Source organism: Manduca sexta, chromosome 20 (genome assembly GCF_014839805.1).
Source record: "Manduca sexta isolate Smith_Timp_Sample1 chromosome 20, JHU_Msex_v1.0, whole genome shotgun sequence".
Lineage (NCBI taxonomy): Eukaryota > Metazoa > Arthropoda > Insecta > Lepidoptera > Sphingidae > Manduca > Manduca sexta.
In genome coordinates, this window is record NC_051134.1 from 12,134,139 (window position 1) to 12,155,418 (window position 21,280).

Genomic DNA, 21,280 nt, shown 5'->3' on the forward strand with positions numbered 1-21,280 from the left:
GAGTCAGTGCTGCCAACCACACGGCGCGATCACGAGATACATCTCCCTTATCATCAGCTGATGCCAGGTGAAAATATCGAACGCACGACCGCGGCCAGTCGGAACATTTTATTTGGGGGACCTTGCGCACCTAATCTAATGTGAGTATTTTAAATACACATACTTATTAAAAATAGTATTTATCTTTTGACTTCAATATTCTTTCCGTTATCTATAGATACTTTTAAAAGATGTTCGCAATGCAACTTTTAGATGTTTGAACAAATGGCTTCGTGAAATTTAGGATATACCTATTCATTTGATTATAATTTATGCCAATACAAGGTATTGTGTAATTTTCTACGGATTAGTGCCAGAGTTGTCTTGGCAAACTGTAATGTCTAAGTTAAATTTAAAATTCAAGGCGTGTTGTGCTATTATCTAGAAAAAACAATAGCACCTTGTTTGCACTTCGAAACAAATACAGTTGATTAGTAGTGAATTTAATTATTAGGTATGCTCTTTTCTAATTAGGATGATTCTGCAGTTAAGTGGTGTAACTTAACTTAGGTCAATTTAAAATACTTAAGAAAAAAATGATTTTCTGATTAAATTATTTGAACGTATTTTATATTAGCAACTAATGTACCTAATTAACTTATGAAACAATTTAATGATCACATCACGAAGTTGGGCGCGATCACATGTTGGCTGCACCAACATAGCAAATCGAGCCAACGTCAGTCAATAGTTGCGCGTGCGCCGCGCCGGACGTGTTACGATCACTACTACAACTGGAACGCGATCATTGGTGCGTCCACAGCCTTTTTTTCAATCAAGCTTAATGAAACCTAATTGCTTTGTAAATAAGGTATATTTCCGCGACCGCAAACATCGATATTTTCAACGCCTAACACGACTAAAATGCCTTACGCGAGTTAAATACTTGATGAGTCGAATGGTACGCATGCTTAGTGCATTCTGTTATTTAATGTGAATTGAATTGTGTTCCTTTAATTTTGCCAACAAGAATTTGTTCATAAAAGTAGCCTATCATAAATCTTAGCATTCTGCCTCATTAGGCTGTCAGCGTTTACGCAGTTTCGATATTTAAATATAACTGCGAAAGAAGTGCTTAACTTAATAGTAAACTTGTTTTTCAAATTCTACGTTTGGTTATGTAAAACATTTATGGACAAAGTGTGAGAATTTTATAAAATATATTCTATCTAAAAGTTATTGTGTCCACTAGGTAGGTGCCTATTACATGGCAATACACATAGGTAGATTGAATATTTATTGCAAAATAACTTGGCATTAAGATACGGTAACCTTGAAATACTAAACCATTTCTTAATACATTAAACAGGTACCGTTTGCACTGTGCAAGGAAAGCTACCATTATATTTAATCATTGGAAATGGCAATGCATATCTGTGGTACCGGAAGGTCCCACCTTGAATATCCTAATTTATGATGTAATAGTTGTCATTGCACCGTTTTTGTGAAAATTCGATATACCTACCGAAGATTTTATTTATGAATTACGAACTAGAAAATCTGAAGCGTTAGCAGAGGTTACCAGTGCAAATATAAATCATCGAGAATCTTTCGACCCAAGGGTGTAACAGGAAGCAAACCATTCCCTATATTGAGAACAATTTCCACACAACATTTGTTTTTTTTTAATTTTGGTTCGCCTAGTTGCCCTGATGATAGTGTACTTAGCCTTTAGAGCCGACCTTCATTTTAGACTTCACATTGATTTATCTTTGACAATGTACTTCAATAAGATCACACTTTCAAAGATAATATTTCATATCTTATATTTCAGTATGTTAGAACAATCGCTCTTTGTTCATGTTCACAAGATTTTATTACCAGTTCGTCTTAGTCGATGGTTCATTATTTAATTTAGTTCGAAGAATTTTCTATCTACTTAACATCTTGGTCGAGAACAAATAAATTTAAAGCGCAAATATTTTAGTATCGGTGTTTAAAATTTTAGTACATGTAGGAAGCTTGACTCTGCTTTTAATTTATCAAGGACGTATCTCTCGTTCTCCTTTACCAATATTTGGTTAAGACGTTCTCTCATTAATATTCTAGAAATAATATTTGCGTTGTTACTGAACGAAGTATTAAAATTTTGAAATATCAATTGCCACCACAATCAATTATGACTGTGACAATTACCGATTTAATAAGGATAAAGTAAAGTAATTACCATCTACGACAGATTGAAATAGGTAATATATTACTGTCTAATGATGTCGGTTTCATACAGATATCTTAGTAAGTAATTAGCTTTAAAGCGTAGTAAAATTGCATTTCTTAACTCTCTTATGATTATGGCTTAATACTCTTTAATTTACTTTTGCCTTTTCATTTTAACTTTCAAGTTCTCTCGAAAAATTTATTTATCATTTATCTTGGGCATTCAAACTTCACATTAAAGGACATATGAATCATAATATGTATCTTATGCTTTATACAGCACAAGAGTCCCTCCGAGGGTCTATAAATATTTGAACTATCGTATATTAAAACTTGACAAGCGGGACTCTTATAGAAATCAATTTACATATTTTAATTTATAGATAAATAGCTAATTGTAAGTAGAAATCTTCGTGTTTTGATGAACTGAGGAGATGGTCGTCACGTGCTCTAGATAACGAATCTCTCGCAACACCAAGATAACGCTCAAGTTATTCAAAGATCTCGTTTACCTCTCCTATCTGTTAATAACTAGTGTTCATGTACGTAATGTGTACAAAGAGATATCTTAAATTGATCACCTAATGCTTGAATTCGCGGAAGAACTTATGCTGGGTACTAGGTATTTTAGCAACGTTAAAAATATTCCATAGATTATGTCAGCGTCATCTTCGCACATAACAATATAGGATTTAAACCAGCCCTCAATTGAACATCAATCAAATTTATGAATTAACGATTTGTCCCAGCTCTTCAACCTCTACAGAATTTCACTTTTAAAACATCATTCAGTGCTAGTTTTATCAATAACATGCTCCGTCCCTCGATGAATGGGAGTTTAACGACTAATGTTATTAAATTAAGTACACATTATTGTAACTATTGTAATCTTAAAATGACGTTCTTGAATGACTCATAAGTATACGCCCTGTTACTGTCATAAGGTCGATTGTAGCTGCCTTTCAGCTTCGGTAAGGCTGTTTTAATAAATAATGTTTCAAAATATATTTAATGATCAACATTTAGACAATTTTTTATGTTGTTTAATGTTAATTACACTTCAATTATATCGATATCCAAAATCTAACTATAGGAATAGGGGATAAACACCATAACGAATAAATCAAAGCGTTACGACGCTTCAAATCATTTGAATGTGTTTATAATTGAACATATTGATGTGGTTGTGGTTTCAATCTCAGCAAATAATATAAAACCTGATTTGTCATATCGCTTCCAAAAAAGTGACTAGGTATCTATATTCATGGCTTTGTGCGAACGTTGGAACTTGGGAGGATCGTGGATTAGATAGGTCCCTAATTTTTTGGGAATACAAGCATGTCGATTTGTTAGTTGTGAATCGTTATGGACTTCAAACGAAATATTTTGAGATTTATATTTATGCACTACACATGGGCAAAGTTAACTGTTATTTTTCATGGTTTATTTGCATCTTAACAAAGGTTACCTAGAGCTTCTTTAATAACGGTTACCAACATAGTGTATTAAAATATAATGTTGCCAATTTTAAACACTAATAAGTATAGCAATGGTTTTACGTTATGCGTCTCATGATTTATGGTTACATAATAAAATAAAATGAGAATATATTCCATCTTCTGACTACCAGATCTGTATATTATTAATAACGAAGTCATTGTAAACAATACATCGTGGAAATATTTGAATGAGTGATGTAAATTTTACCTTCTATGACTAACATTTCAAAACAGCAAATAAATATCTGTTTGCTTACTCTACCCATTTTTACTTAAATTTACTCATTGATTCCTTAATCAATAAGTAAATTTAACGTTACTATCTATGTATATACAATAATAATTGTACATATATATTTAGCGCATTTTTAACATAACAAAACACATCTGTCTACATTTCGTTTCTAAACGCTCAACATATTATTTAACAGTTTTTTCATGGCATTACTAATTATTTCGTTACCTTGGCCCTTTATAATATTATGGCTTCTCGGTAAATTATATTTAATACCTTTAAACTTATTTACGACATTTCAATACGCGCATCGTAGACGGATATCCTGCCAACGGTGGTCTGCTTCACTTTACACGTTAAATTTAGGTGGCTTATCTAATTTATTGCAATTTGTTTATGATGTTCTAGCTTTATACATCGTTTGTCTTAACTTTGATCTAGAAGCCGTGCACCTGCACGTTCAGCTAAATTACCTACGCCAATGTATCTTAAATATACTTATTGAGTTACGTTTACAATATTGCCTAATGACGAACCGGTAATATAAATTATGAAAAGAATTAAATGATTCAGAATTACGAACTCAGCAAGATTTAAAGCGTTGAAAAATCGATTACTATTGGTTTTACGGATACTTACATTAATAATTCTTGATATATTTGGTATGTTTATTTAACTGGTAAGTAGTAAATAAATCATATAATTTTTAATTGTAGATCTACATGTCATTGAAGTTGTTTTTGTCCTTATTGTATAGTAGTATTGTATGATTTGTTGCCGCGTGATCACATCTCGTCATTTACATTATTTTAATTGTTCCATTGCAGTTATTGTAGTACATTTTATATGAATATTATAGTTATAGGTGCTTCGATTTCTGTTAGCGACATTTCCGCAGAATGCTGGAGGTCAGGTAATCGGAAACCAGATCTGGTCCGGAAACTCATACGGCGGATAGTTGACCTCAGTGTGAACATGTACGGCCAACACCTACGGGTATGTTGACTAGCCTTCAGCGACACCTTTATCCTGTTGATGTCACACTTCGTGTTATACATGCTATTGTAAGCATGGGACATTCTGATGACTAAATCTTCCTAACCGTTTCCTCGTACCTGGTTGTTATTCAAAAGTTAAGCTTTACCCAACTCAAACTAAACAACGTACAAACATGATTTTGGGTGCGATAATCAATGTTAATATTTTTCTACGTTTGTATAATATTTTATACCGTGTATATATGTAGAGTAATATTTTTCCTCTTAAATAGTTTGCAGTCTGCTCACGATAAAGTCCTTGAGTAATTCTAATTCAATATGTAGGTAGGTACTTGCTCTCGCGCAGTGTATGTACATTGTACATTCTCAAATCGGGCAAACATTGTACCAGTCAGTTTCTATTGTAAACAATATTAGGCTAACGTAAAAACATGTCTTGAATATTTATGTGGGGAGTGCCTGAAATATCGTTTTTTGCGGTTACTATCTATAGCTATTATTCCCATTATTCAAATGAGACTTACGGCCTAAAATAGTAAGTAACAAGCATTGAAACATGCGGGCGTTTGAAAGAACTGAAACTGTGGTATTGTTTACGTGTGGCAAACGTTACTAATCGTTCTAACTGCCTTGTCGATTATTGTTATGATAAATACAAGTATGTAAGTCGCACTTGAGAACATTCCAGATTAGTCAAGATTGTCTCAGCATCGTTTATAAAATACTAAAGTTAACTGTATATCGTTATTACGCTCTTGTGTCTGAATGAGGAAATAAGCAATCCAGTTATTGAGGTGCCAATGATTGCAAGCAGAAGGGGACGTGCAAGGAATCACTCGAGAAGCGAAGTAAATTCGGCATTAGTAGTTAGGTACTTTTAAATTTTTTATGTTATTATTATGACACCGTCACCGCTAAGGTGTATACATATGCTACTACATATACTTCGCGAAAATTGCATTTAGATACAGATAAACAATTGGGCATCTATTTAAATTATTTCAATATCAAACGAGGTTAACCACAGGCTTAACTATATCCAATACTTGGAAGTATTAAAAGTAACTTCTATTTTAACTATTTCCTAATTTAACAGTGAGCATAAATCGCAGGTAAGATGTTTTGGTCGTGAGCTAAAGCAAAACAATACAAGCTTGGACTACTTCGGAAAATACATTGAACAGCTGTACCAAATAGCGATAGTCACTATAAAATTGATACAGGTAGAATGCGTTTTTATTGAGAGCAAGCAGATGTTTCAAAGACGTGGTTGCAGGTACCGATAAGAACAATACAGCTATAGATTTAGATATATGCCTTAAGCGCTTTTCGAGTGACCTCTATTTTGAAAGTGGCACTACTATGATATCTTAACTGCTAATTGCTGTTGAGTATCAAAAAATTAAGTGTGATATTTTTTGTTTTTGATGTAGAACAATGTTTAGTAGTGGAAACTTATAATAGCCTTTAGTTACCCACAATTGTGTTATGCACGTATTAACTGCTAATTTATTCGAAAATTGTAAAATAAAATAAAATTAATAACATAACTCAGAAAATTCAACAAGTTAATTTAATTATAATTCACTGATCACTAGTAACTTTCCTAATGAATGAAGGGCTGTGAAGTTATTTAGGAACTAATTATTTACAGACAATGGTATAAATAAAAGAAAAGACAAGTTGTAAAAACTTTGACGCCTGACTAACTTTTCTACGGAACAAAAAAGCATAAGAACTATTGGCCTTGGAAATGACCGCGAAATTTTAATTCCTGCTTCACTGAGTGGAAACGTAATTGAAGTGATGGCGTTTTTGCAATAGAAGCGGCTTTAGCTGTTTATAGATCTTTTTTATTCTTTATAGAGGTTTAGGACCATAAAGATGGGCACATTATTTATATTCATCCAAATAATTTTACCGGATGTAGAGCGTACGCGGTTTTGTATTGCGATACGATGTGGTTTGAACCTTTCGGTGGCTAGTGGGAGAATATAAGATCTAACGAGTAACGATAGCATTATGATTAATATTTTTTGACGTTAGTTAATATACAACAAAGCGGCGATAGCCTAGTTGGGAGTGGAACGGACTGCCGAGACGAAGGTCCGCAAGTTCAGAAAAGAAGGGTACGCGCATCAGACTGTTCCGAAGGTATATGTGTAGTCTGTGTGAATTATCGTTTGCTTAAATGGTGAAAAAAATTATGAGGATACCTGTACACCTGAGAAATTCTCGATAAAAATTTCGAAGCTATGTGAAATCTGCTAACACGCACTAGGCCAGCATACCGGACTAAGGCCTAAATCCTCTCAATAGTAGAGAAGGCTCGTGCCCATAGCATGTAATATAGGGGTGGTATTATACGGAAAATGGAATTTCTCCCTCTATTGTCTCTGATACGTTTTGTTTGGCCATCAAACTGCGCCTACATTTAAATTGCTGTTCCGACATGTCTCATTCCGCGGTCACTTACGTAATATGTGGTCTCTCAATATTTGCGTTACAAAAAGCGCTTTGCACGCATGAGTACGCGTGTCGAATATTTGATACGGTTAGCGCTCACAACCCGTTCAGGTATAAATTGGTTAAAAAGTAGTGCACTTGGTCGATATTATTAGATTATGACTCACCGTGCTACTGCATGTTTTACGAATTAAAAGAAAAAAATATGTATTTGTCTTTTCGCGAGGCGAGGCGATAACTTAAGTGCTACAAAATAACTATCTTATTAGGTAGTCATATTTCACAATGAAATGTGTTACCCCTCTTAATAAACCCATCAACTCATAAACACTTAAGTTTTGCAACAGTTAATCAGCGTCAACCTTGTTGGTGCAGTATTGATAAAAGTCTTGTCCCCATTTCAGTGAGATGTGGTCGCGAGCACATTTTATTACGTTATAGTTACATACGTATCGAAATGTTCACATCTGTCTATTTACTGTGAATTAAACATTGTGTTAACGAAATTATGGAAATTCATAATTCACTTCAACTGACTACCTTTGCACAAAGAGCGTTTTGTTAGACTAAGGGCTAAAGACGAATATATTATATAATATTTATTAATAATAATTAATTATTTATAAAATGTATTTCGGGAGGTGTAAAGGTTCCTATATCAGAAGAGGCTAAGGCTTTATAAAAAAAAATATTTTGATTTCATCAAAATTTAGTAGGCACGGGTAAAAGTGGACGTACGGAGAGACATAGTCGTGAAATAACGACCAAGCTCCTTAAATAAAGATAAAAAAGGCGTGAAATATTGGCAACAAAAAATGGCTCAGGTTTTATATAATAATAATAATAATAATAATAATCCCGTTGTCTCAATCAATAGCCCAGCAACCAGTCCAGCTAGATCCCATCCATAGACCCAATATAATTCCCATCTTTTCTGCAATAGTCCCTGCACCTTGCAAGCGCTGTCTTTGGCTGTATTTCCTCCATAAGTACAGACAGAGAGAGTACTCGCAAGGTGTATAAAGCCCAACTAGAGTAATGTATCTTAAAGGGGCCTCTACGTGTTGGATCCGTGTCCCCACGCAAGCCTTCCAAAAGGACCGGCCTTTATGCCGTGATTTCCCGCAGGAAAGATACAACATAATAATAATAATAAAGCCCTTTATTCAGATCAACTTAACCTAAAACAATATGCTTATACAATACAAACTTACTTAATCTAATATTTCTAATCTAATATTTGCTTCTTGTTTATCTTCTGTAGATCTGTTTGCCAATCGGCAAAGGCCTCCTCCAACCTTTTCCACTCAACTCTTTCCTGTGCCACTCTGTTCCACGTCACTCCTGCCACTTCCCTGATGTCATCATCCCATCTTTTCTGTGGTCTGCCTCTCTTCCTCTTACCTTCTCTAGTTCTCTCTCTCTTTAATTATATAATGTATATAAAACCCTCCAGGTTTTATATACATTATATAATTAAAGTTAACTTACACGATATCCATAGGCTATGCGTCATATGACCACCAAGAGAGCAAACGTGAAGGCATTTCATTTCATGTTTAATAAATCATAAACTATAACAATAATGTATTATAAACAAGTATAACAATGGCATATTTGATTTAATAGGACGCAATAAGTAGGCATATGAATCGAGTTTATAAGGTCGGGACCGAATTTGGGATATCGGGAACACATACATAAAATATTACTCCTTTTTGCTTATGTTAAGTTATATATATTCTCAAAGTTTTCCAAAAGAAACGCCATCATTTGCAATATTTTCTCGTGTACGAAATATAGTACACGAGAAAATATTACAAATAATGGCGTTGTTCCTCACTCATTTAAATTTAGACGTTAAAACAATGTAAAGTATGATATAAATAAGCGCGATAAGCGGTTATATTTCAATGAGTGTGGCTCAGATATTTTCAGAAACATAATCATTGTTTACGTAGAAGATAATCATGGAACCGTTATAAGAATATTCCATTGTACCGTATGAGATCAACTACAAAAGATTTACTAAGATTTACATTAAAATGCAAACTTTAAACAAATAATTCTCGCAAGCAATACAGTCTAGACGCTGGCTTCTAGACCATCTAGCAAACTATAAACATTTTGTCATTTAAAAATAAGACGGAGCCTGTTCTAATATTTAATATTTTGTTTCAGAAAAGGGGGGACATAACCAAGCAACAAGATGGGGGCCATGTTCCGAAGCGAGGAGATGGCTTTGTGCCAGCTCTTCATTCAGCCTGAGGCGGCTTACACCTCCGTCTCAGAGCTTGGTGAAGCTGGTAGCGTCCAGTTCAGAGATGTGAGTATCTTACATTAACCATTTACAGCTGATGGAACTAACTACAACTCTAACCCCTATAACGCGTAACCAGTCAAAATAGATTACATATTCGTAAGCATGTTCAAGAAACATTAGTCTGATTGCCATTATTGCTGTGGATTTGAATGTGGCAGTTAGTATCATTTATTGAAATCGAATGCTATGAAACTGTAAAACCTGTCTAACATTAAACATTCAATGGCAAATGGATGAGTAAGATAAATAAATAAGTAGTTGGTACTCGGGTTTATAGAGGTTATCACAAGTGTAACACAAAATGTTTAAAACTGCCGACATACCGTAATAAGATTATGGAAAGTGACCTTCGCATTGTTTGTTCGAAAAATGCAATAATTTATCATCCAAAGTAGGCGAAAATGTTTATTCTGAAATGTGGATTGTACGACGTCGAAAACATTTTATTAAAATACAAATTAAAATTACAAATTAACTATGCCGTCGCTCTTTTTCTTATTAACCGTTTCCATATCCCTTGCAACATAGTTAAAATTGTTTTTACAATTATACCTCTAAAACAAAATCATTAATCAATCAATAACGTAAAGTAATATCAGGTTTTAAGTAAAAATACTTCATTAGCAACAAGAGCAATTTTGTGCATAAATAATTGGCACTTGAGCGTGCTGTCACGCGAAAAGGTTTTATCAAGGTAGCAATTCTGACTGTGCGAAGGTGGTTTACTCAGGTTGGTCTCTCATGCCCCGAGGCGAGCCAACTTAAGAAAACAAGACTCATATGTATAAATTGCCGTGTGTAGTTACTATACAATGAAAATTGACCTTTAATATAAGTATTATATGTCTATGTGTATTGTAAATATAATTCAGTTCCATATACTAAAGGGTGAGCCGAGGTGCAGGTGCTAGGACATTCACGATTTGTCGAGCTTACGTTTCTCAGTTGATGTATGCAAGCGTCATCGGAATATGACAAATTCCAGTTTCGTGCAATGGCTGAAATGTTTTTGACGAATCGAACTAGTCATTTGTGTTTTAATTCCCTTATAAGTTCAAATCGCAAAACTATTTTAACTTAAACCTTAATCATAAAGAACTCAAGTTTGTTTACATCTTATGCAAGTTTTATTGAAATAGGTAGGTATTATGTCTCCTACTCACAGTTGTTTGTATCCGCATCCAGACTGATTGACGTGTTTTTTGTTCGACTTTCCTAGTATCGTGATAAAAGCTTTTAATATTAATGCATTCAATTTTAATATTGGCATGATGTTTTATTTTTATGTGTCAAGACGTGATTTATTGTGGAATTAGATGATGTATTGAAATATTACTGATCCAATCCATTTCGTGGTTAAATTCTCTAAGCTAACAGTCTTATTAACATTCAAAACGAAAAGCATGACCTGGTAAGGAAATTTTAGTACAAAGATATTTTTCATTTTAATTTCCCATTATTGATAAAAAGAAACATACTTCAACAGATACTTAAAGACTAAGTAGGGCATCTCTACATTTTCACTTAGCAGTAACATTTCAATACTAAATTACAGGGTATTAAAGTTAATTTTCCTTCAATCGAAAGACGAGGAAAATGTTTTACAATAAATAAACTTTGTAAATGTAGTTTTACAAAATCAAGGTGTGTAATGTGTATCAATGAGTGTTACGTCAATGTTTACACCTCACGCTCTTACGATAAAAGAAAACCATGAGCCAATATGAGAAACGGAGTGTTTACAATTTCACTTTAACGATTAGTGATAAGTATTACAATCATAAGATTTCTACAATTACATCGGCTGAACTGCTCAAACAATATATTAACTGAGCAAGTAATGGGGTAATATAATATGCACTTAGTGCAAGGAAATCTGGATTTCACAAGGCTTAGGATCGTTGATATGTTTTCGAAAAGATAAATTAGCAGTAACCAATGTCTATACAGCTAATGTCAAAAGCAAAGTAATGCATCATACTTAGTCTGCAAACATGTAACGACGATAATAAGAAATATAATGTAGTCTCATAGAATATATAATCTTCTAACACATCATCCACCAGCTTATTAGAGCCATAAAATAGCAGTCTGAAATGTGTTTTTTATACTTATTTAATGTGTCGCAACTCGTAAGCCCCGAGAGATGGCATTGGTTCGTTACTTAGAAAAACTGAAGTAAGTAGAAAACCAATTAAAATTGTGCTACTTGTTTAGATGAAAATTGTTTCTTAATAAGAAAAATCTGCGTCCCATGCACACAGGAAAGTCACTTCATGCTGCACTAGTTTTACTCCGACAAATAAGTGACTAAGAAATTATGGATACAGTGAGAAAAGTAGAACATTAAATAATAAGTACTTTCACTTTCAAAGACACTTGATACTTTTATTACTTGTTTATTTCAATAAAATATTTCCTGCCTCCCTACAACTTAAATAATCCATATTATACTGGAATTATATGTTTGAGTATTGATATAGCTAAAGACTGCACAAGCTAGCGAAGTGGGGAATGTAATTTACGAAACTCAGCACAGAAATAATGCGTTAAAACAATATCTATACGTAGATATTTGTTTCAAAAGGTAAGTCCAAGAAGATTATTTGCTTTTTCTCGCTATACGGGGCCAGATGGCACTATACAAAGATGGTACAAGGCAGGCTTTTCATACCGGTTTGTTCTCAACTGGCCGAATGATTTATATCCCGCAAGGCGACAAAATTCTATCTTCCAAGTACCGACTCGGTAAATCGAGCTGACAGGATTAGCATAAGTAATAAATTACGACGAATAAGTTGGAAAACAACCTATGTGTTAAAATAACTTTTACACTGGCTACATATTGTGTTCGCCTCAGAATGTTTATTTATTATTGTTAGTTATTGTAATAGATGATATATTTTTAAGAGAATATATTTTTATTAAAAAAATCTTATATTTATCCAATATTGATAGGTTTTATATTTTTTAGGAAATAGCTATGAATAATGTACTGTTATTTCACAATGCGTTTATTTATAAACATTGCAGCAATTACGAGGCTAAGTGTTTCAAAGTTAATTTTGTAATGTTTACCTACTGTGAGCGTAATCTCAATGTTGAAACAATGTTTTAACATAACTACTTGGATTTTAGTTCTGCGAATGTCTAGCGGGAAGCAAAATAATTTTATACAGTGAAGTTCGTAAGTTGAGATATCTTTTTGGTCATTAGAAATAAACACAGAAGCCGTTCAACGGTTTTAGATGAAAAGGGAATGTTTTTTTTTAAACGCAAACGGAGACGCCAGCAACACCTAGCGACTTGATAATAATAGAAAACTAGACCATCTTGTTCACCTCGCTCAAAATAAAAAAAGGAAACTACAAGACGACGACCTTTATTGAGTTATTAAACGATCAACTTACTATGTAATGTGTTTGCAAGCCAATATAGTACAAAAATAATTCTCACTATACGTGTGCCAATATAAAACGGGTGTAACTATATGTAATGGCCGACCGTGGCCTCGGCGGGAACATTGCACCGGATATGGGCATAAAACATCGGCAAAGTGCAAGTTTGGATTCGTTGCCATGCGAAGGAAATATATTATAACCTTCGAATTTGATATTTGTATATTTTAAAATAATTATAAAAGATGACAATTGACAAAACACCTTTGCACAATATGGCGAAGTACAGATGTATAAAATAAATAATACGCACTCCGTTCCTCTGTATTAATTTCTTTTATCTCGTTTATTGTTGAGAGGTTTCTTATGAGGTATTATATTACGTAACTTCATAATATCATTACAAAATATACCATACACTCAGATTTCAAGTACGCATTCGTCTTGGTGCAGCGCGATTCGCTGCTACGCAATTACAATCCATAAATGTGATGTTATTAGCCATAAAATCCATAAATTCAGACGCATTAGTGCACTTTACGCGTTTAATTCCTATAGAATTGATATATAACGCTAATGAAGCTAAATACTGACTGGGAAGTGGGATCAAGGAAATAGAGTAGGAAGTCATTTTGCCCATTGCCATCAACCATAAGACTGTAGAAATACCAGTAATTGACATTATACCTAATTACTAAACTACATTATTTTGTTGACAGTTAAATCCTGACGTAAATGCGTTCCAAAGGAAATTCGTCAACGAGGTCCGTCGTTGCGATGAGATGGAACGCAAACTGCGCTACATCGAGGCCGAAGTGCACAAGGATGGAGTGCACGTGCCCGCCGTTAAGGAAGCCCCCAGAGCGCCCAACCCTAGGGAAATCATCGATCTTGAGGTAAATACGTGAGTTGAATGTAGAATGCTATAATACTAGGAATATAGCTTGATAGGTATGGTACTGACATAATGACAAATCACCGACATGATAAAATCGCTGTACATGGCGAAGAAATTAGATATGTCAGACGAGAAGGTACCTCTATCTGTGCTTACATGTTTCATTCAAGGCAGGACAACACTGCGAAATAGAACGAGGAATACGCAATGCCTTGCAAAGTTTTTGGTCCACTACAATTGCTTAAAGGAAATCTTGCAATGTACATAAAGCGGAAGCTCTTTGATACTTGTGATCCAACTGCCTATTTCCAGTCTTAGGTTTGCTAACGAGGAATTGAGCTCAACATTTTAGGTATACCTGACGAGTTTTGTACCAGGATTGCCACTTTGTGAACGGAAGAACGGAACCCTTGTCCGAAGGCGTCGAGGTAGATAAAAGAAGAAATGGCGGGACGTACTAGATTCATTTAAAAGTAATCGGTACACTTTAGCGTAGGATAGCAATTGATGGAAGGATCTTGTAGAGGTCTTTGCTCAATATTGGGACATTTTAGGTTAATAGAATATAGTACAGATAGTAAAGATCTTAGGAATGTTATAACAAGACAATAAGTATTTACAAAAATTCCTTAATTAAAATTTTCCCGCTCTCTATGTTTCGATATTTTTGTTTTAATAAAAGTAAATGTATAAATGTACCCATAAACTCCTTAAAATTGAAAGTAGGTAGATATAAACTGTAAGCGTCTAAATTATTTACATCTATCACATAACAATCTTCAGTAATAAAATAACTCATTACTAGTTATGATTGCAAGAAATACAAATTAATGTATATTTCAGGCTCACCTAGAGAAGACAGAAAACGAGATACTAGAGCTGTCTCACAACGCAGTGAACCTCAAGCAAAACTATTTAGAACTTACAGAGTTGCGACATGTTCTCGAAAAAACCGAAGCTTTCTTCACCGCCCAGGAAGAGATCGGCATGGATTCGCTGACCAAGTAATTATTATCCTTAATTACAGTCTTCGTTAAATATTGTGGAAGGAAACCACGTTTATTTTCCCTTCAGTTTCAGTCGATCAATTTCATATTTTTAGCAAGGCTTGAAATAAAAAATATTGAAAGTTCATAATTAATTGGGCAAATTTTGAAATTAGCAATATTCGCTTGTTTGCCCTCCTCCTCTACTACTACAGAAATAAATACTATTTCGAATACATGGAGGCGTCGATGACTTCTGTCGTAAAAGTGACTTGTCTGTTTAAACTGCTCTCAAGTAAATAAAACACACACACACACACCATCACGCATTTATCCCAGAGGTGCAACCAGGGCACCCACCTTTCGCCGAGTGTGTTCCGTCCCAGGATGTGATAGGGGGCGAGCCTATCGCCATATCGGCCACAAATTCCAGACTCCGGGCTGATATTGAGCAGAAAAACCCAAATATCACTTTGCCCGACCCGGGATGCCGAACCCAGGGCCTCAGAGCGCTGCCGATGATGCAATACAACTACGCCACCGAGGCAGTCAATAAAATAAACTTTTATTTCCAGATCTTTAATATCAGACGAGACAGGCCAGCAGGCGGCGGCGCGCGGGCGGCTCGGGTTCGTGGCGGGCGTGGTGCAGCGCGAGCGCGTGCCCGCGTTCGAGCGCATGCTGTGGCGCATCTCGCGCGGAAACGTCTTCCTGCGCCGCGCTGAGCTCGACAAACCGCTCGAGGATCCTGCCACGGTAATACTTGTTTAAGGTTATAGCTTAAGGTCCATTTTCATACATTTTGTTTCACCTTTAATCTGGGTAACTAAACAAGTATTGACAAGTAATGAATTTAAATTCTTTACTTGAAAATACTTGTTTAGTTACCCAGATTAAAGGTGAAACAAAATGTATGAAAAATGGACCTTAAGCTATAACCTTAACTATTACTTCTTTTATTATATTATGCCTCGTACCGTTCATGTGTAGGTGATTTCGCCAATGTCGAGTAATAGCTGATAAAACAATAAAAAAAATCCCAAGACTATGACTTGGTTTATATAGATATTAAGATAAGGTATCTTCTATGATTATATAACGAAACCTCAGCAGAAATAGTTTATCGTACAAAAATATCTACTAATATTTTTCTAAATTATATACTTACTTTACTAGTCAGTGAAATAGATTAATAGTAACACAACAGTATCACCCTTTCCTTTTAAAATATAATTTGAATTAATAAATATCAATATAAGTATGTATTTGTTTTCAGGGTAACGAAATCTACAAAACCGTGTTCGTGGCGTTCTTCCAAGGCGAGCAGTTAAAATCGCGCATAAAGAAGGTGTGCGCTGGATTCCACGCGTCGCTGTACCCGTGCCCACCCTCCAATGGCGAGAGACAAGACATGGTCAAAGGCGTCCGCACCAGGCTTGAAGATCTTAACATGGTACGTAATTTGTTATAGCCGAAATTTATGTATTATATTTTATAATTGTATGCTCTTTTAGTTATGCAAGTAAAAGGACAATTCGTAGGAATACATAGTTTAATGGTTAATAGATGATTAAACTTGGTTGACTCATTCGAGTAAGGAAAATAAACGATGTATATCCAACAACAACAATATAATTGGATTAAAAATTAAAAAAAAAGGATAATTGGACCTTATAAAATAAAAAAAGTAAACCAAAAATATCTCTATTATAGGTGTTGAACCAAACCCGCGACCATAGACAACGCGTGCTGATGAGCGTGGCCAAGGAGCTCGCCAGCTGGACCATCATGGTGCGCAAGATGAAGGCCATCTACCACACGCTGAACCTATTCAATATGGACGTCACTAAGAAGTGTCTAATTGGCGAGTGCTGGGTGCCAACTGCTGATTTGCCTAATGTGCAGAAGGCGCTGGCCGATGGATCGGTAATAGCAACCATTTCCGCTTTCATAAGGACATTTACTCTTTACCGATGTCTAAAATCTTTTAAGGATTAGGAACTTATACCTTAATACTCAGACGATGTGTTTCATTAGTTGATGACATAATGATCAGCCACATCACGTTTATTGCCTAGGCTTGCCCTATAAAATTCCAGACAGAACTGTTAAAAACGATCTGCATCCAAGTACTTGTTGCGAGCTTTATCAGATCGCTTGTCCGCATTACAAGTGGACGTGGAACGCTACACTTGGTAAATTTAATCACTGGTTTTTTATGGATTTTCACTTTTTTATTTCATTCATTTTTTTATGTTTTTTATGGATAGACCTATGTATCCTTTTGATTTCAGAACGCATGCGGCAGTTCAATCCCATCATTCCTGAACTGCATCGAGACCGAGGAGGAGCCGCCGACCTTTAACCGCACCAACCGTTTCACGCGTGGTTTCCAGAACCTTATTGATTCTTACGGTGTCGCCTCCTACCGCGAGTGCAACCCTGGTTAGTAAAATTTTAATTAAATAATTTATACTATGCCGTATATTTTCAAGGTAGTTCTCATCCAACAATTGTAGTTCTTTTGTTACACCGGTATTTATTTCTAACAAGTCTTTATTCATGGTAGAAGCTATTCTCATTCCAAAATAATATTTGTCTTTTTTTATAGCTCTATACACAATCATCACTTTCCCGTTCTTGTTTGCGGTGATGTTCGGTGACTTGGGCCACGGCTGCATCATGGCCCTCTTCGGCGCTTGGATGGTTATCAAAGAGACCTCCCTTGCCGCTAAGAAAACCAGCAACGAAATTTGGAACATCTTCTTCGCCGGTCGCTACATCATACTGCTCATGGGTTGCTTCTCTATGTATACTGGATTGGTTTACAATGACATCTTCTCCAAGTCCATGAATATTTTCGGATCTTCGTGGTCAATCCCCTATGACAACGAGACGATGGCAAACAATCTTGCTTTGACACTGGATCCCAAAGATTCTTACGGCGATTATCCGTATTTCATCGGTATTGATCCTATTTGGCAGGTAAGTTTTGCAGAATTGGAAACATTTAATAAGAACGTGATTCAAATGAATGTTTGTAAATGAATTAGTTTCGCACGTTTAATTATGAACTACTTTATTAGTATTGTATAAATGAGTAATGTTAAAATTATTAATCATTAGAATGATAGTTCAAATAATCAGACTTATTCTATAAGCTATATTACTAACATCTTACAGACTGCTGACAACAAGATCATCTTCTTGAACTCTTACAAAATGAAGCTGTCAATCATTTTCGGTGTCATCCACATGATCTTTGGTGTCTGCATGAGCGTGGTCAACTACAAGTAAGTGTACAATATTGAATAAAATTACCTGTACGTTTTGACAAAAAATGGTATTTTTGGGACAAAATGACTATTTAAAATCTCCAATCCACATGCATTACCAAATATAAGCCAAATTATATCTGCATAAACTCTGCTCTCTATTTTATGCGACAGATTCTATGCTAATGATAGTACAGGCATAATTATAACAGTTCATTCTTACGCTCTTGCGTAAGAATGACCTTAATATTCGTTTGTTTGCGTCACGTTAATATTCGTTTGTTTCACAGCTTCTTCAAGCGTCGTTACTCCATCGTCTTGGAATTCATCCCTCAAATCGTTTTCCTGTGTCTCCTTTTCTTGTACATGGTGTTCATGATGTTCTTCAAGTGGGTCGCTTACAGCACTAAGAGCGAAGGTAATATTATAATGCTTCTCTGGGTTATTTGAATTTAAATATTTAGTTCATACGGTCGACTTTATATTGAATGAATTGATATTTCAATTGCGATCCCATTATCATTATTTAAAAAAAATCATACACATAAACGGATGTCTTTCTATGACCTACTTTTTTATTTTTATTTAAAATGGTACGTAGTTGCATAGTTTGCCCCGCCGCCTATCGCTACAGGGTAATATAATATTGATTTTGTTGTTTCAGACCTAGCCTACTCCCAGGGTTGCGCGCCATCCGTACTGATTCTGTTCATCAACATGATGTTGTTCTCTAAAAACGAACCTGAGGCTGGCTGCAAAGAGTTCATGTTCGACAGCCAGGGTCAGATCCAACGCGTGTTCGTCCTGGTGGCTCTGTGCTGTATCCCGGTCATGTTGCTCGGCAAGCCACTGTACCTGCTCACTGTTAGCAAGAAGAAGGACCACGCAAAGGTATCACTACTATATGCTAGCGTAAAAAACTTACTAGATATAAATAGTCGTTTATTGTTGATTATAAAGGATTAAGGAACTGCATCTTCCGGCAATAGCAGCGTTTATGCTAACTTCGTATAATTAATGTATATAATGAGCTGAATTTGAAGCGCGAACATTCAGCATTTAATTTGTATATATTACAGCTTTTTAAGAAACTAGTAAATATAGCTTCGTATTCTCTGGAAATGCCCACTCATAATTAAAACTCCAAATAATATCTGATTAAAATTTCAGCCCGAACAATCTAACGGCAGCGTGAACCAAGGTATAGAGATGCAAGAGCAGACAGAGGTTGATGGGCAGCCCAAGCCTGAAGCCAAGGCAAGCCACGACCACGAAGATGAACCTTTCAGCGAGGTGATGATCCACCAAGCTATCCACACCATCGAATATGTGCTCAGTACCATCTCCCACACCGCCTCCTACCTCCGACTGTGGGCTTTGTCACTAGCTCACGCGGGTAAGTTTCGATTTGAATTTTTATTATACATGTCACAATAAAGTAATCCCACTGCACCAAGTGTAAGTAACCCTAGTGGAGTGGAATCTAGATAGAGTGTATACTATCGAGAGATGGTTATCCCTCGCTAGTAGACACTATCATACTGGTCACAGACACACACGCTGATCCCAGAACGCAACACATTTATGTGGATCGCTATAGAATGATTTGCGTATTGGTCAACCAGGTTAATAATAGCCTATCGATACTTGTAAAAGTACGAAAGGAATAAAGTCAAACCCAGTTTACTTTGTCTAAACAAGAAATAAATATTACCCTCCAATAAATACATAGCCCTGTTATTTGCATTGTGTAATAGTACAACACACACACACCATCACGCATTTTATCCCCAAAGGGGTATGCAGAGGTGCAACCAAGGCACCCACTTTTCGCCAAGTGTGTTCCGTCCCATGATGTGACAGGGGGCGAGCCTATCGCCATATCGGGCCCAAATCCAGACTCCGGGCTGATACTGAGCAGAAAAACTCAATTATCACTTTGCCCGACCCGGGATTCGAACCCAGGACCTCAGAGCGCTGCCGTACCGCGCATGCAGTACAACTACGCCACCGAGGCAGTCTATATATGTAATAGTACAGACTTCTTATTTTATATTTTTGCGTAATCAGCGTACTTTAGTAATGCCATCCTTGAGAGCCTTTCACAACTAACAACCAACTAACAACTTATTTGACTAAGTAGTCCCGACCCCTTTCAGACCAATGCCAAGAATATACCAATCAAAATAATTTACGGCAAGTTAAACACACTATTCCCATTGGTCAATTTTCTTATCGATCCGAAGTTAGCGATTGAGAACTCCTGAAATCGGCCGGTAGAGGGGGTAAATAGCGAATTATTCATTCATAATGTTTCTCTTGCAGAGTTGTCCGAGGTGTTGTGGAACATGGTGCTGACGTTCGGTTTGAAGGACCACGACTACATCGGCGCCATCAAGCTGTACGTGGCGTTCTGTTTCTGGGCGCTGTTCACGCTCGCCATCCTCGTTATGATGGAGGGTCTCTCCGCCTTCCTGCACACCCTGCGTCTGCACTGGTAAGTCTCAGTAACCTGTAAAGCCTAGATAGCCTAAAGAACTGATAGTCACCCCGAGTCTAGCAAATGCGGATTTCTACCATTGTTATAATGGCCCATCTTCAACGTAGTCTACATATCCAACCTGGATTCGGCCTTTCGATCCAAATGTAAATTCCCAAAGGCACGACATCTGATTCCCGTGCGTTACGTGTCTGGTGAGTCGCGTAAAACTGCTTGCACGGCACTTATTTTATTAACCACAAATCCTTGTCTTCAGGGTGGAGTTCATGAGCAAATTCTACGTGGGTCTGGGCTACATCTTCCAGCCGTTCTGTTTCAAGACGATCCTCGAACAAGAGGAGAACAAGGACGACTAAACGTCCGTCACTACGTAGTGTAGATGGAATAGTACCACTGTTCTACTTTTGAGTAGTTGTCGATGTCACAACAGATGCAAAAGAAATATATTTATGCATGTTTCAATTTGTTGTTTTATTTCGTTATTAACAAATAAAGTACTAAGAGTT

At 35.9% G+C, this 21,280-nt stretch overlaps 1 protein-coding gene across 2 annotated transcripts; it reads left to right on the top strand.

Moving 5' to 3' along the window:
- LOC115446878 (V-type proton ATPase 116 kDa subunit a1) lies at positions 1-21,236 on the top strand. 2 transcript variants are annotated; one of them, XM_030173697.2, is made up of 15 exons: positions 1-140; positions 9,576-9,720; positions 13,835-14,011; positions 14,857-15,017; positions 15,575-15,755; positions 16,276-16,452; positions 16,713-16,925; positions 17,294-17,444; positions 17,611-17,984; positions 18,183-18,292; positions 18,565-18,692; positions 18,939-19,165; positions 19,445-19,670; positions 20,600-20,771; positions 21,031-21,236. In XM_030173697.2, exons 2-15 carry the CDS (start codon positions 9,604-9,606, stop codon positions 21,128-21,130), a joined length of 2,514 nt encoding a protein of 837 aa, XP_030029557.1. In that variant the 5' UTR covers positions 1-140; positions 9,576-9,603; the 3' UTR covers positions 21,131-21,236. The 2 variants fall into 2 exon arrangements, with proteins under 2 accessions (XP_030029557.1, XP_030029558.1); XM_030173698.2 differs by lacking the exon at positions 1-140 and adding an exon at positions 670-790.
- The last annotated feature ends 44 nt before the right edge of the window (positions 21,237-21,280 follow it).